This window comes from Idiotropiscis lumnitzeri, chromosome 11 (assembly GCF_059441095.1).
Source record: "Idiotropiscis lumnitzeri isolate Australia: NSW breed Sydney's pygmy pipehorse chromosome 11, RoL_Ilum_1.0, whole genome shotgun sequence".
Classification (NCBI taxonomy): Eukaryota; Metazoa; Chordata; class Actinopteri; order Syngnathiformes; family Syngnathidae; genus Idiotropiscis; species Idiotropiscis lumnitzeri.
Genome location: NC_142401.1, coordinates 5,747,865 through 5,764,509, shown reverse-complemented (window position 1 = coordinate 5,764,509; position 16,645 = coordinate 5,747,865). Strand labels below are relative to the sequence as shown.

Sequence of the window (16,645 nt, the reverse complement as noted above, 5' to 3'; positions counted from 1 at the left end):
GTCAAGTCTTTACGAGTTGATTGTGACCAGCAGAGGGCGGCATTACATCACGAGTCAGAATGACTCAATTCTAATGACATTCAGTATTTCGGCAGGCCCGAGCAGTTCGCCGCCTAAATGACAAGAAACAATTTATAATCAGGGTTGAAAAAGAAAAAAATGAAAGGACATGCTAAGATCCCACTCTTGAATTCATTCAAGGTGCCGCTGTTTTGGTTAGCAACAAAGTTGAAATAGGCTATAGCAGTTCACTCTTTAATGTGCACGTCAACAATGTCAGTGAATGAACGTTATTCCGCTTCGTTATTAACTGAGGCCGCTATTTGAGGGAGGTTTTTATCTACATTATCTGATCCATCCATCATTTTATCAATAGTTGTGGTTAGATAAAAAAAACTGATTGGATTCGTTTCTTTGAAAGGAGTGCAATTTAACATAACATGCGAAAAATCATGTTTTTTTAAAAAAAAATAAAAAAACTGAATTAGCCAAAAGTCTATTTTTTGGGTTTCCCAACCTTTTTATCAGGTCTAACCCAACTGAAACAAACGTTTCATTTCAGATTGTGGGGGTGGTGGATTGAGTCGTCTAAATCCGAGGGAGGTGTTTATTTCTTCAAATACATGAGGAAAAGAAAGGAAATAGAGTATCCGCTGTCAGGTATATAGGCGAGACGGAGTGTTGAAAAGTGAATGGAGTGATCTTTCTTGGACCGGCGGTGCTGGTGTGATGCTAACCAATAAATTGCTAAATTACACACGTATGTCAAAGTCATTTGAGTTTAAGGGCCACGTTCAACCTTGAACTTAATCTCAAGTAATAAGAAACTATATATCAGCGATCCCCAACCACCGGGCTGCGGTCCGGTACTCGTCCGCGGGCCACTTCGGACCGGGCCGCACAGGTGGGGGAAAAATAAAAAAAATAAAAAATGATAGTTGATGCATGTCAACATGCTAATTTTCTTGGTTGCACTACGCTGATATTAAACACAAAATCTAGCAAAATGAGTAACAATAGCACGTACAAAGCTCGCTCGTCGAGCGGCGAGCACCGTCCATTTTGTAAACATTTAAGACTTTTAAGTGCGCCTTATGGTCGCGAAAATATGTTAAGTGGTTGGCCGTGTGCCCTCTAGTGGACTAAATTTAAAACAACAGTTACTTGCACTAAAAATAAACGGATCCCTCGCCCGCCACCCGACAGGCTGGTTCAAGCCCGCGGGCCACGCATTTGACACCCATGTGCTCGGAGCTCCAATGACAACAGCGAACACGATTGGGGAGGTGTTCCAGGTTTATTTGAAAACATACTCAATAAATATAGCACCATTAGAGGAGAGGACGCGTTACAATACATGCCTCAAATTATCGCTTTCATGCAAATCTGTAACTTGTGCCGCATTTGAGTTCAACCTGGAGACGTTTGTGACAATTTGTTCATCCACAGCCCCGCTGAGGACATTTTTTTTTTTGTTTTTGGTTTTTATGACAAGGGCAACATCTGGTAAAGTACTCCACATGTGTATAAAACATTTCAAGGCAAAAAAAAAGAATTAAAAAAAAAAAAAACTCTGGCTTTGGAGTCACGTATTATTGCACTGAATCTGGCCAATATCTCCCTGCAGTGAGAACAGACCTTTTTGCTGGAAAGAACGCTTGTTCAAAATGGAAGATTTTGACTTCACAAAGCCCCCCCCCCCAAATGACATCAACGAAAAACAGAATGAAAGTCAGATTTTTTTTTTTTGTTTTTTTTTTTTTAGAGCAGTACCGCCTCAGGGTAAGCATATTTTTAAGCATACAATGTTATGGCTTGCATAAAGAAGTCAAGTTTGTAGTTGGCTTCACATGTTGTGATCGGTGGGAGGTGCTGTTGTTAACTCCATAGTTTGCGACGGTACTGGTGCGAAGTTTTTAAACAGTGTGTCCTAAACCGAGGATCCCCTGAACCGATAAAGAGTGAATAGAATTTCCAACGGTAAGCATTAGCAATTGAAATTTTTAATTGTCACCACAGTATATGTCGAGTAGTAGTAAATCGAAGACCGTCAGTCCTGATAAGCTGTGGTCAAATCTCCAAGTAGCAGTTTCATTAAAAAAATTTTTTTTTTTTATTCTTATTACCATATTTATCATGTATGCGAGTCGTAGTTGTCTTTTGGTTTCTCCCTTCCGGGACTGCGCATAGCAACAGCAAACAAACGGAAAAACCAAACCATTACGGAGCGACAAAAAATGTCTTCACCTAATGACAAAAGATTTTTTCCAAAACTGCAGATGAGGAATTCATCAAAATGAAACATGTCTGCTGAGAGTGCAGGAAAAAAAAAAAGTCAAAAGTCGGCCAAGAGTGGCGGAAAACATGTCAAAGTTTTTTGTCATCTTCCAAAATTGCTATAACTATCCGCCACTTTTTTTTTTTTTTGCGGAGGATCGTGAGGGAGCCTTGGTGCAAATATAAAAATTGTAATTAACCCCATAGCTCCTAAAATATTTCTAATCGCCTATATCAAGAGGTCAAACCAGAACTATACTATACCACAACCTTAAAGGCAAAGTCCCCTTCAACGCAACCGATTATTTCGAAAAATACACCCGATGCTCTAGAATGTCCAACTAACCACCCAGACTAAACTCAGCTCCTCCCCTCCCTGACATAACAAAGTTTGTCTCTCAGTCAAGAGGTATCACTCCTGCAAACAACGTTGCCTTGTTCTAAAGTACGTGTCGTTGACGCCAATTTGGATCTCCACGGGGCTTTGAGGGCATCTTGCGCTTCTCAAAGACAGCACAAAACAAACAAACAAACAAAAAAAAACATTTGGTGAACTTCTGTCCCGCCGATATGCGGAGGATTAGTGTCTTGAATGCATGAAACTTCATTTGGGCTGCTGCTGTTTACCATTTCCAACGTGCTGAAACTACAGAGGGTTTCTTTCGGAATTCTTACGGTGCTTGTATGTGTGAATCGTTATTGTTTATTTACTTGTTGATTTATTTGAAGGAATGTGGTTCGAATACTGATTACACTGGTCAACACACATTTTGGTGAAAAGGAAGTTTCGACGGTTTTTAGGTATTTTGAAGTCACTGAGTCTGTAAATTAATTTTTTTATTTTTATTTATTTTCTAGTTTTTGAGATAGACATGTTTTCGATGTGATATCGTGAAAGACGGCCGTGGTTATCGCAGAGAGTCTTCTATATGGAAATCATGTTTCATGTGAAAATCAAAGCCAACGTTTAGAAAAAAAAAAATTGGCAATATGATCAAACAGCACCTGCAAATCAAATCTAAGAAAGAAAGCACATTCATTATCAATTCTTATTTTTTTTTTCAAAATATTGATCTTTCAAAAGCTAGAGCCAATTCAAATAAACTGGTGTGGTTTTCGGACTCAGCTGGCCTAAATTACCCAGAAACCATTAAAACACACACAAAAAAAAATAATTCTGTTGGCCATGGTTATCGGTATTTTTCACAATTTCACTTCTAATTGTGATGTAAAATTTTCACATCCGTTTCATCTCCGATTGTGAGATTTTTTTTTTTTTGGATTACGTCGGATCATTCCCGGCTCTCCCCAGTTTGACGGACGGTCGCTCGCTCGCTGTCCATCACTTGCGGAAGTTTCCGAGCTGAACGCCCCGTCGTCCGCCCACGCATCGGAAGGTGGCGGGGTGGATGTCCCAATACTTGACGGGGTTGGCAAACAGGCTAATGCCGCTGTACAAGTTCTTTTTCTCGCCGAATCGAATGGGACAGAAATCGTTGACGCCCACGCTGGTGATTTTGTTGGCGTGGAGGAAAATCACCTGGACAGACAGAGAGAGATTTTGGAAAATTGTTTGCAATCACTTAAAAGTGTCTTGAGTGGGAAATTCATCCCAGAGCGGGAAAAAAAGACGACTGCAGTTTTTTGTGCCGGTTACAAACTGGAAAGTTCGACATCCTTTTTGGCGCCAACTGCCACAATAATATTTGTTCTTACAAGGGAGACTTTGACAGTTGCTTGTCTTTTCAAGGGTGTCGTGGTTCAGCACGAGAGACGCAGGAGTTGGTCGTTGAAAAGAAGAGCTTCTAAAGAGTGCAAAAAAAAATAAAGAAATCACGAGGCCCTCTGAGTGCTACGTTGATTTTGGCGTTGCACCAAATTTTGTGGAAAAACACTCATTCAATGAGGTAAGAATAAAATAAAAATTAAACAAAATTAAAATGACGTAGAAATCGGTAAAAATTATTAAAAATTATATTAATTCATTAAAAAGTCCAGAAAATGGCCTTTAAATAAATTGAGATTTTTAATGTTCTCAAACAAATCTCTGTTTGTTTTGTTAATTAAACTTTTCATAGATGGATAAAAAAAAAAATTCATTAAAAAATAAAAATGCCATTGAAATAAATAAAAATGCTATCAAAATGCCGTTAATCGTTTACTAGAATAATCATGAGTCGCAGCTGTAATTCAGTTACTAGTTTGGTCTGTAATATAACAAAAATCGGCGATCATATAGAGTGTTCTCCAAAATTAAATCCGAAAATTGCAAATATATTATTTTGGTTCATCACAAACGACAATCAGTCTGCTTTCATTGCGCTCGACAGAAATCGGAGAATATGTACTGTTGAGAGGCTGAAATCGGAGGATTTGCGCAGCTTTGAGTCAAATGTCGATTCATTTGACAATCGATTATTTGTCGATTACATTTTTACACCTTTGCTGGCCACACCTCTTGGTCTTGGACACGGCAATATCTAAAAGTGACAAAATGTGAATATATGCTGGCTCTACCGTTACGATACCACGGGAATTCTGTGTGAAAGTGTCTGATGCTGCATCGGAAGTTTACATTGCCTCTCACAGCACCAACTCGCACGCGTGTGTGCGTGTGTGTGTGTGTGTGTGTGTGTGTGGGTGGGTGGGTCACCTGGAGGTAGCGCAGGGAGCTGAGTCCCGCCGGGACCTTTTTCAGATTGTTGTTGTCCAGGTGGATCTCGCGGATGTTGGAGATCTTGGCCAGACTGCCGTTCTCCACGAAGCGGATTTGGTTGAAGCTCAAGCTCAGTCTGCCGACGGCAACACAACATGATCGCTACTTTGCATGTCAGGCAATCAGACCCACTTTGAAAGGTCCAGTGGGAGTTTTTTTTTGTTTTTTCTTTTCTTTTTCCATGTTGCAATCAGCCGAGCACTTTTCAGGCACATTTTCAAAATGTGAAGTCTTTAAATAAAGGAATACGACTGTCATCAAATGATGGAAACTCCTATCGACTAAATTACAGGCCGTAAATGAGAGAATAATTTAACAAATCCAAATAAAAGGCCAGAAAAATACCTCAGTAGGTTAATTAAAAATGCATTTAAATGAAAAATAATACATAAAAAAGCCATTATTCCAGTTTCTATGTGCTATTCATAAATATATAAATTCCGAATTTAAATTTTGATTTAAAAAAAGAAAAATGCATCGTAATAATTTGAATAGGTCATGAAATAAATAGCTGTTGAATTTCAATTTATAGTTAAAAAGGTATATGCTATAATTGCGACATTTTCTGTGTATAAAAGACAAGTTATTCGACAAATTGATGTATTGTTTGACATTTCAACAGCGCTCTTTGTATCTGAATGCTCGACTGCCTTGGCTTTGAAGACCATGTATCTGATTTTGGCGTCCACTGCAATTGTGTCATTGTGGCTGAGACGAGTGAGCGCTTTCTTCTTTTTGTATTTTCATTATACAGCTGGAAACTCTTTTTGGGGAAAAAAAAAAACCTTTGCCTGCCGAGTTAAGAAAGGTTTTATGATGCCAAGAGCCTAGATTAGATTATTTCTATTCACACTGCTTTTAGTACAGCTTGTTGTATTATATCAAATCTGTTGGAGAAAAATTATTCACCTCTGCAAATTTTTGTATCGGATGAAGTCTTCCACTTCCACCTTGAAGATTTTGTTGTACTCCAGGTTGAGCTCTGTCATGGAGGAGGGCAGGTCTGAAGGGCATAAAAAAAAAAAAAAAAAAACATTGCGAGGTGAATGGATCTCAGCCGTTTATTAGTTTGAAATAGCGGCGCCGGCGGCGAGTGAGACGGCACCTTTGGGCACGGCCGTCAGTCTGCTCTCGGACATTCCCACGTAGAGCGTAGCCAGGCCGTTGAAGGCTCCCAGCTCGATGCCGCTGTTGGCCAGCGGGTTGGCGCCCAATTCTGTTCCAGCACAAGAAATCACAAGTGAGTCAATACAAACTCAAGGTGCCTTTCGCAAGTTGACATTTCCCATTCAACTTCATAATTATTCTCTTCAGGGCTCTTGCTTGCGATTATTTAAATAATCGATTCCTATTTGAATTATATTTTCTATTCATCAATAAATCACATTAAAATACATTTTTTGGATTTGCTCCCCTTCTTTCTAAACCGGGCATTCTTCCAAATGGACAGTGCCGAAAGCGAAATAAAAATTAAATTGATGATGATTCAGTTACTGGGTCGCGTAACCGCCATGAGAAAATCGGCAAAAATGTTGCTCATTGTTTTCCAAAGCAAAAGCAGATGTCTGCAAATGACTTGTTTGGATCCAATCTGAGGATAAACAGTCTGGCTGCAAGGAGGACAAACGGAAATGGGAGAAAATTTACTGACGAGAGGCTGACATTGGGAGCATGAACGATTAATTGATTATCAATAACAATAGTTTTCTTATTACACACAAAATCACATTCAACAAATGAGGGGGGGGGGGATAAAGTAAACTTTTGAAAAGACTTCCGGTCAAAATAGTGCAACTGTTTGGCCTCTTATAATAAGACCTCAGTTGAATTATTCTGCTTCGATTTCATGATGACTGCCTGCTTCTGGTCCAGACAGCAAAGGCGCTTTTGAGCCATGTTGACCCAAGTAAGTCTCAAGTCTTAACCTTCGAGTCCCAATTTCCTGTGGCTGTGAGACTTGCGCAAAGCAAATCCTAAATCAAGAACTGCTTTGGGCATTTCCTCCAAAGTGAATTGTGATTTCGATTTTATAATCGAAAAATACAAAAAAACGATGAATCTGCCCAACGGCGCATTGTGTGTATGCATATTGTTCTTTGCATGTTCTTCCCCGAGTGTGATATAAGTTGTCGCCCCAGTTCCAATTATTGTCAAACTAAATGCACAACAACAGTCCAGCCAACCTCGTTTACGGGCTAGCAAAAATTAGCATTGGACATCACGGGAAGGATTTGATGACGATACTTAGTATTTAAAAAATATATATATAATTTGAATATATCGTTTAATTTTTTTTGTGTTTCAAGCAAAAATGTAAATATTTTTTGGTAGTTGAATGAATGCTATATTTTGAAATCTGTGAATCAAATTTTTTAAAATGTGATTTCAATATCAAGCAGAATAATCGTGTTTACGATTATTCTCCATAATCACCCAGCCTTCAAGTCAAATCGGACAATCATTCCAAACAGTTATTTGTGCTTTAGCCACGTGGCACTCAGATTCTTTCCAGTACTCTACTAACATATTAATAATTAAAAAAAAATGATTTATATAATAATTTTAAAAAAATTAATGGTCCCAAAGCCGTCAATGTTGTTGTTGCTTATTTTTGTTAAAGTTGCAAACCTTGTTGCCGTTCTCTTTTTTTTTCCCCCTGATTTGATCTAAAGCATAAGAGTAAGTAACTAAGCGTTTTCTAAGATCGTTCCATGATACTTGATTTATGAGGTGGCCTCTGCATTTGGCGTGATCGCATGCTGGTGCCTTGCCAGGATTGTGCACAATACACCCAAAAAAAATTACAAGTCGCATCTGCTTTTGATGCTTCAACACACGTCTGTTAAAATACCACTGATCATTTGATGCTTATGCTAAGTTTTTTTTTTTTTTTTGGTTCCCTTTTCAATTTATCATCTCAACTGAAAACAAACCATCCTGCAGAAGCCTTTGGAAAAACGCTCTCCAGTGAATTATGATCAGAAGCATTTTTCCGCCTTTTGCGCATGCCAAAGTTCTCGTGTGAATGGCACGAATATGAGAACTAAGATGACCCGGAAATTTCTGCGGCTTTCTGCAGTCTATCAGAGCCGAAACAAGTACTTCCTTTCCTGTGCTGCTTTAATGTTTGAACGTTATCCACACTGACACAGACTGGAGAGGCCAAGTTGGATTTCTCTTTTTTTTGTTTTTGTTGCACCGAAAGAGAACGCCCGGACGAAAGTTGACCAAGCGTCTTGTTTTTAAAAAAAAAAAATATATATTTTCAGAGAAAGAATTGCCACTCTTGTTTTACTTTTTCTTTCCTTTTTTTTTTATTGCTCTCTTGTAATCCGCAATAGAACACTGGTTGCTTTCACCTAAAATATCAGTTGCCCCCAAAAAAAGCGATGAACAAATTCTAAGGTGCTGTGGTCTCGCCACAATCCTGTTTGTAGCCCCTTTCGCACTGTTCACCAACCTTAGATTTTTCCCTGTGTCACTGGTGTGATTATGGTATTAACACCGGGAGATGAAACTAACCCAGCGGTTTTCTGCCTGCCTTTAAGAGTAATAACAAAGGTGTAAACGGTGGCAGGGTGAAATCTGCCCTGTCAAAGACGGCCTGTCGTATGAAGTTGCTGTAACACAATCTGTTGCCCCTTTTCACGCGTCCCTCCCTTCACAGCCTGTGTGGAAGGTACTGGCACAGAACTATTACTATAGTTCTAAAGAGGTGTTCTCCAGGATGTAATTTGGGCCTCCTGTTCCACCTGTAATAACAAAGATGGCGTTTTTTCGCCCCTTTCACGACACCTGTTGTTGTATTGTGTGAATCTGTGGTATGACGTGGGTTGGAGAAGAGTTAAGATTTGTTGCTGTTGTGGTCAGGCGTGTATTCTTTACATCCAACCTGATCTGATTGGGGGTCCCGTCCGTGCCAATGAATGAAAACCTTACACTACAAACTCCGTCAAACTCGTGTCCTCGAGGGCCACTCTATCATCCATGTTTAGTTCCCCTCGTCCAACACGCCTGATTCAAATGATCCGGTTTGTTATCAGGCTGCTGCCGAGCTTGCTGATGAGCTCATGATTTGAATCAGGTGTGCTGGAGGATGGAGTCATCTAAAATATTCTCGAGGGCCGAACTTTGACACACGGTTGCTGCATTTTTCTGCTCGTCTGGGTTCTGTGTGATCAGGACACCGATGAGACGTCGGTTTAATCGTGAGTCCGTACCAAGCACGTGCAGCTTTTTGAGGCCTTTGAAGGCGTCCCTCTGGATCTTGTTGATTTTGTTTTCGTGGAAGCGCAGCTCGATGATGTTGGGCGGCAGATTGGCCGGTATCTCTGTCAAGTAGTTGTAGGAAAGGTAGAGCAGGCGCAGGCGGTTCATGTTCTTGAAGGCCTGCGGGTGGATCTTTGAGATCCGGTTGTTGATCAGGAACAGGCCCTGTTGAGGGAGAGAACAAATCGACCCGTCAAAAGGAAATTTGTCACTTGGTGTTGACTCACTCTGGAGTCTGCAATGCAGCCCAAAATTTGTCTTCTTCCGAGTTCACGTTGTAGCTGTGGAGTGTTGCCACCCTCGGCGTTGAAAGCAGTTCGGAAATGGGCTTGCGTCTAATTATCGCAATTGGGATTTCCTATATCGCTTCTGTTTAGACGAGCGCATCTGATTGCCGGCAGACCGCATCCGGGATTGGTTGCCAGGACGCATCGAGCGGATGAGTTGATTTGATTTGGTCAAACGAAAAAGTCAGCTACTCAAAACTTTATCTCCCCCCCCCGAAAAATCTGTGTGTCCGATGTGTACGCTTCCGCATTCGTGGCAGTTGAAACCGCTCTGATTCTGCGTCCAACTCCAAGGAAAACACGCAAAAGGGAAACGGTACTTGTGCCCCGACCCCGCGGTTGGCCTCCGTGGTTTGTTTTTTGAGGCCGAATAATGAGTGGAACTACTAATTACTCGAGTCACTCCATAAACAGAACACGTGTGCACTGATACCATCGGCGTGACTCAATGCTGAAATATTACCAGGTGTTTTCCCCCACACAAGATGTGACTCATTTAGCTTCTCTTCCGACAGAGCCGCCTAAACTTTTCAGATTTCTTTGTTTGTCCCGATTCGCCCCCGTGTCTCATTGGAAAGCCGTTGAAGCCCATTCGTATGCTCCTTGTCCTCACTAGTATGTCAATTCAACGCACTAGTAAAAAACAAGAGCGTCTGCACTAGTTGACATCTGTGCGCTACTAGTGAAGCATAGTAGAATTTTATGTCACTATTAGTACGAGCTGGTAGTTGTCAACTTGTGCAGAGTCTTGCCTCACTCGTAACGTGGCCGTTCAACTAGTGTCCTAAAGTTATCCTACCAGTAAGGTCAAAAAGTGTACTCCTACATCGACTTGAATTTGGATCTTACGGTTGTTTAAATTGTGAAATGGCTTTTAAAAAATATGCTACTGGTCTACTAGTGCACTGAATTTTCTGAAATATTGTATCCTAGTATATTGGTCATTAAGCAGAATATTGAGGCTATGGAATAAATGCGGAAACAGCTAATATGGCAATTCAGCACCCAAGTAGAACGACTAGTTCACATATGTTCTACTAGTTTGATGTGCAGTGAGGACAAAGAGTGCACTAGCATGCTGGATGTGCAATAAATGCTCAAAGGGATTCTCATACAGTTCAGCTTTAAAAATGTCAACGTCCACCCTGCTCGTTGTGTGTTGCTCTCACATAAAGCTTGTCAAGGCCTTTGAAGTCGTTCTCCTTGATCTGGGTGATGTCGTTGTTTTGGAGGTCGATCATCAAGATGTCACTAGGAAGCTTGGCCGGCACGTTGATCAGACCTGTCGGTGCAAACACATCAAGCGTATGAGGTCGTTTGTAAAGAGTGGGACGAAACGGGCATTTCTGCTTCTGCAGGCAGGGCCACCAGCACACCTGAGAGAGAGAGAGAAGTGTGATGCCTCAAGCGAAAATAAACCAGTTTATAATTTATCAGCCTTGAAAATGTAAAAAAAAAGGCAGATGCCAATAATCGGCAAAATGCCAAATTGACCCTGATAATCGGCCCGGGCGATAAATCGGTAATCCTAATTTGGGGTTTATGTTCAAGGTTTAGACTATTAACAATGATGAATAAAATTTGTGGGGCCCTCCAATACTTGTGAATTTTGACTTTTTGCATCAGGTCTTGGTCTGTCTGTAATTGCATTTAATATAGATCTTCTTCATGTATTTGCAATTCCACTTTACACGACATGCCCAAGCTGTTAGCGATCTTCTGCAGCCCGGGTAGACTTTTCATCACACTTGTTGGTGGCTCCAGTAGCTTCCACCCATCCATCCATCGTCATGTGAGCAGGCCACCATTCTTACCTTGATCGGAGCACTGCACCACTCTGGGCGAGCAATGGCAGCCCATGGGACAGCTGTCGTAGTCATCGTAATCTTTGTTATTGTCGTCGTCGTCGTCATCCCCGGAATCGGCCATCATGACGTCGTAGTTTCTCATTATGTCCATGACGTTGACGTGCTGGTAGTAGTGGCTGCTGCCCAGCGTCAGCATACAGAGCAGAAGGATCACCCTCATGGTGCGGCCGGACCACAGATTAGTTTTAGCTAAACCCGAAAAGAAAAAAAAACATCACAAATGAGTCGTTTTGCTTGTTTTTGTCTGTTGAACAAGCTGCGGTTGTCTTAATTCAGCTTGAAATTCCAGCTGCATTTTATATTCATCGTGTGCTCAAAAATGCTTCTAAGGAAGTTTCGACACTTCCTACCATGGTAACAACCCAATACAACAAATTACGTCATTCCTAAATGCCACAAATAGAACTCCATACAAATGACGTGCTCATTGAGTGAGCTGTTCAACGGTCTGAAGAGAAACGCAAATATAGAACGATACGAAATCATTAAATCCACAGCTCGAAAGTCTGAACACTGCCAAAATGTAACCTGATACGTGCGACGTAATCCTTAAATCTGCAGTTCGGAGATCTTAATCTTACCACAAATTCAACAGGATGTAAGATAAAGAATCCTTAAATCTACAATTGCAAGGATTTTAACAATACCACAACTTGAGCAGGACACGAGTTACTCAATTCCTAAAATGGACGTTCCAACATCGTTCCAACATCGTCCCTACATCGTCGTTTTGGCAAGTCATAAAAGTGGTGACTTTTTATTGCCGAGTAAAACAATGCTAGGTAAAAGCAAATGCAAACATAGACAACAAACAACACAGGGTGTTACAATATTACATCATCGCCCATAAAAGGTTAAAAAGCGGCTAACTATGCGTAGAGCAATCACGTTAAGTGTTCCTTGCTAACGTGGACTTTGAGAACGGAGAGGTTGACAAAACTATTTCAACGGAGAGTGAGTGAGGGAGGTGGCATGCATGGTGAGCAGAAAGTGACAATCGGGTAGGGCTGTGCTTCGCAATTATTTTCTGTTACGCCCCCCTAGCAAGAAGAAAACAATTGATCCCACCCCTCCACCCACTCTCCCCTGCAACTATAAATAATAGCTTCGTTGCAAAACAAACCTACACCGTAGAGTTACTACTCGCTGCGCACAATTGGCAAGGAGAGCGCCACTGCCAACTACTGGAGTGGATGTGCAATTACACTTTATTGTAGTACGGTGGAAAAAAAGCATGGTCCCCAGTGTCACATGCGCCCCCCTCTGCACGCCCCGCCTCACATGTTCTATTGATAAACACACAAAGAATCAAAATTGAGTCTGACTAATCAAGTCATGTGACTCGAGGGCCCAAGGCCCCGCCTCCGTTTCCTTGTTCGTGTCGTGCAGAATTTGCTGCATGCGGTTGGAAAACAAATAAAACATTTCTGCCCCCCCCTGCTTATGTTAACCTTGGCGCTGGGTTGTTATTTCGTTTATGATGACTGATTAGCAACGTGAGCCGTCTCCGCGATGTTTATTTTTGAATATTACGCCTCCAAGTTACACATAAAAAGTAAAAAGTGATGCTTTGCAGTCAGGACCGCTTGAGAGCAAGCAAACGTTGTTGTCATTGTTTCCGTGCTTGTCTAAAGGACTCCAGTTGGAAATGAGAGGTCGGGGCCAAGGCAAATGTTTGCCATGCTCCTACCTATTCGCCACGGGGGTGATTTATGCGACTCTCCTCTATTCAACACTCACGCCGCCCGCTGAGACGCTGACATTGTCTGTACGCTGCGTCGGTGCTAATCTTAATGGATTCTCCGCCCGAGTGCGGGGTCTGGCCACAAATATGTTGCTGCTGCTGCAGGAAAAGAGCGCCCCTTCGTTATCCTGCTGTGACTGTACATAGTGTTCTGTAGGGTCCATGCGGACCAGCGGCCTTCAGAACTTTAACAACTTAAAGATTTTTGGAAAGTTCGGAGGAAAATCTGGCCCGAAAGGAGGTCAAGATTCCAGAAACTGACACGAAGAAAAAAAAAAAAAAAAGCCTCCAGTCTCGCCTTGTATACTCTTTCATATGGCTCCAAAAGGACAGATCAACAAAAAACTTATGACCAGCACATACTTTTGAACATCTTTTTAATTTGTCTTCACAGTCCAAGAAAATTTTGTTTAAAAAAAAAACAAAAAAAACAAGAGTCCAAGAATCTGTTTGTATTTTCCTAGATTGTTTTCAATATCCGCCGCAAAGGACCAATAAAAAAAAAAGCAGCAACCACCACATTCTCTCAACTTTTACAATTTTGAAATTTTTTTTAAATTGTCAATCAGAGTCCACAATCAGATCAAAAACACTCCCCAGTCTGTATATTTTCTTCTTTTTTTTTTCTTTTTTTTTTAATTGTATTTTCCTCGAATTTGTCTTATGAGTGGTGTAAACTCGAACAGTATGGTATCCAAAAAGTCATCAAGAAAGTTCCAATCAATAAAAAAACTGCCACCACCTATTTGGAACCATTAGATCTTGGACAAGCGCAAAATGGTCAGGAAGATCAAAATAAAGAAAGAGTCCAGAATCTGATCAGAAGAGCATCTGGTTCACTGTACACTCTTCCATGAGCGCATCAATTTTGAGTAAACAAGTAAAAACTTGGAACTCGTGAAAGCCAACTGACTCACAGACATTTATGGATATAAGAATCAATGAATTCCACTTATTGTCATAAAAAAAAAACAAAAACAAAACAACTCTGATCCCTCAGAATGAAAACAACTTGGAAATTGGTGGACATTTCCAAGGAAAACCTGTTCCAAATGGTGAACAAATGTCCAGAACATGATGGATTCTTTTTTTAATTAGATTTGCCATAATCTTTACAAATGTAAATAAATAAATAATAAATAAATTCATGGCAACTTAGGAGCTCCAACCAACAGAACACGTCGGATTCCTTACGGACCAAGAAAATTCCATGTACAATTCTTTCAGACCAGTGTTTCTCAAATTCGCTCCTCAGAAAAGCGAACCATTCAATTATAACAAAAAAAAAAAACGCCTATTCCTAAACTTTTGAACTTTGAGCCACTCAGAAATTGATGGAAAATTACGAGGAAAATTTTGTCCAAATGGAGAAAAAAAAATGCAAAATATAATTGGGAAAAAAAAGTGAGTATTTGCCATTTGTCATTATGATTTCCTTACTTATTAATGCTCAAAGGTTTTTTTTTCATTAACTGTGAGTGACGACCGATTCCAACGGACATAACAGTTGTGGTTGTTTCGGGGGACCAAGTATCGGTCAAGGACCACACGTTGAGAAACCTTTTCACAAGAATTAGCACAGTTGAGCTTGCTTTCTTGATTTAATTCGATGAGAATTTCATCTGTTTCTTAATGTAGTCTATCAATATGTTTTTTAACCAAGCAAGCCAATCGGAAAAAAAAAAAATGCAATCCAACTTGCCTTTAAGTGTGTTCAACACGTCAACCCTAATAATGTCTCCAGCCTCGGTAGGCGCGCTTGGAGCACTTTAATACCGCCACAACCACCACCCAATTACTGTCATTGCTAATTATTTCCGTGTTGCATCTACGATCTATTGATGGCGCCTTAGTTTGGTTTGAACAAGGTTATATGATCTTCATCCCCAAACTGCCAACTTGGTCGTATTATTTTCGATTGCGTTAGTTTGCGTGTAAAACAAATAAAGTCAAATAAAGGCCCCTAGTTTTCAGACTGCTGAACCGACCGAGTTCTCCTTCGAACTGCAAATTAATACAAACCACACTGAAAACATGTCATGAAAAATCATACTATTGGTCCTACCTGATCCGTCAGAGGCTTTTTGTCCTCGTTTAAAGCCCAGGCAGAGTGAGCACAGCAGCAGAAGCGCACTTTCCCCTACACTCGACTAAGGGATGCAGCCCAAGTCAGCACAGAGAACAGCATCACCCCTTGTCTCAGCAGCATGAACGAGAAAAAAAAAAAAAAAAAAAAAAACTCGGAGAACACCCCCACTGCTGCGAGCTGTGGTCTCCTCGCCCCGACACCAGAGCTTTTCTGTCATCACAGCATCTGTGAATGGGAGCTGCCCTTTTGAAGCCTTGCCAGGCTAGTTAGCGCACTAAACTAAAAAGGGCTGCTGGTGGCGCTCCCGCTTGCACCGCCTTAAGATTGTCTACAAAAAAGGTCCCGTGGGTGACATTTCTGCAGTCCCTCAAACGCACAAAAGTTTTGTTTTGGTCATTTAGATAAACTAAAAAAAAAAAAAAAGCCCAATGATTTAGCATACAATTGAATGCGTCTTTAATTGCCGTAGCACACAGAATAGTAACATAAAAAATAAATAAATAAATAAATCTAAAAATACCGATGTACATATTTACAACTGAGCGGAATAAAAAAAAAAAATCAAAATGTAGGGCTTCAATATATTAGAAAAACATGCGGCATGCAATTTCATTGTTGAATTTAGCAATATTGGTAGTAATGCAGTAGTTAACATGTACTTAAAGAAATTACATTTTTGGAAAATAAGCAAGCTCAATATATTCTTGACCAGGGGTGGGCAAACTTTGATTGGCGGGCCACAGTGGGTTCTAAAATTTGACAAAGGGGCCGGACCAGGAGCAGATGGATGGAGTGTTTTGGTAACCTCGCCTCATCGGAGAAGAAAAATAAATTCAATTTTAAATGAGAGTGAACATAAGCATTACAAAAATATGTCTTTGAAAAACCACAGTATTTAGAAAATAAAACATTAACAAGGTTAATTTATTTAATTTTTTTCAAGTTTGGCGGGCCGGATTAAAACATTTAGCAGGCCGCATGTGGCCCCCCGAGCCGTAGTTTGTCCATCCCTGTTCTTGACTAATTAATTTTAATACATTAGATCATGTTCTGCTATTGGATGGTGATGCACATTTGAGTTTGCGTCTGACTGGTCCAATTCAGAAGAAACTTATTGCATGTATTTGCCTTTTGCATATTTTCTTTCCATATAATGTGCAGTCCTAATCCAAAGTTTATGCAGTATATACGAATGTGAACAGCCGACAGACAAGTCGGTTGTTCGTGGTTCAACCACCCTGCACATTGTACATTTTACCTATTAAAGAGGGGAGAAAAGCAAAATGGGTTGCCTTCGTCGGAGGCTCACATTCTCCTCTTTCATTTTTTTCCATTTCTCTTTTCTGCTGAGGCCAGCTGGAACACCCCCACCACCACCACCACCACGAGGCACGG

The 16,645-nt window shown here is 40.7% G+C and overlaps 2 protein-coding genes across 5 annotated transcripts in view; one reads left to right on the top strand and one right to left on the bottom strand.

Moving 5' to 3' along the window:
- The window catches only part of cenpp (centromere protein P), a 63,575-nt gene that overhangs the window by 27,493 nt on the left and 19,437 nt on the right, over positions 1-16,645 (top strand). The window lies entirely within an intron of this gene.
- aspn (asporin (LRR class 1)) lies at positions 1,299-15,379 on the bottom strand. Its single transcript, XM_088308792.1, has 8 exons — positions 15,227-15,379; positions 11,364-11,606; positions 10,719-10,831; positions 9,214-9,427; positions 6,099-6,209; positions 5,903-5,996; positions 4,931-5,069; positions 1,299-3,817 (listed from the first exon to the last, which is right to left on the bottom strand). The coding sequence occupies exons 2-8, from the start codon at positions 11,575-11,577 to the stop codon at positions 3,620-3,622; spliced, it is 1,083 nt and encodes a 360-aa protein (XP_088164918.1). The 5' UTR covers positions 11,578-11,606; positions 15,227-15,379; the 3' UTR covers positions 1,299-3,619.

Coding starts and splice junctions, on each gene's coding strand:
- aspn (XM_088308792.1), bottom strand. CDS start 11,577: ATGAGGGTGATCCTTCTGCTCTGTATGCTGACGCTGGGCAGCAGCCAC. Junction 10,832..11,363: donor GGTGCAGTGCTCCGATCAAG/GTAAGAATGGTG, acceptor TTGCACCGACAG/GTCTGATCAACGTGCCGGCC. Junction 5,070..5,902: donor CGATACAAAAATTTGCAGAG/GTGAATAATTTT, acceptor TGCCGTCGGCAG/ACTGAGCTTGAGCTTCAACC.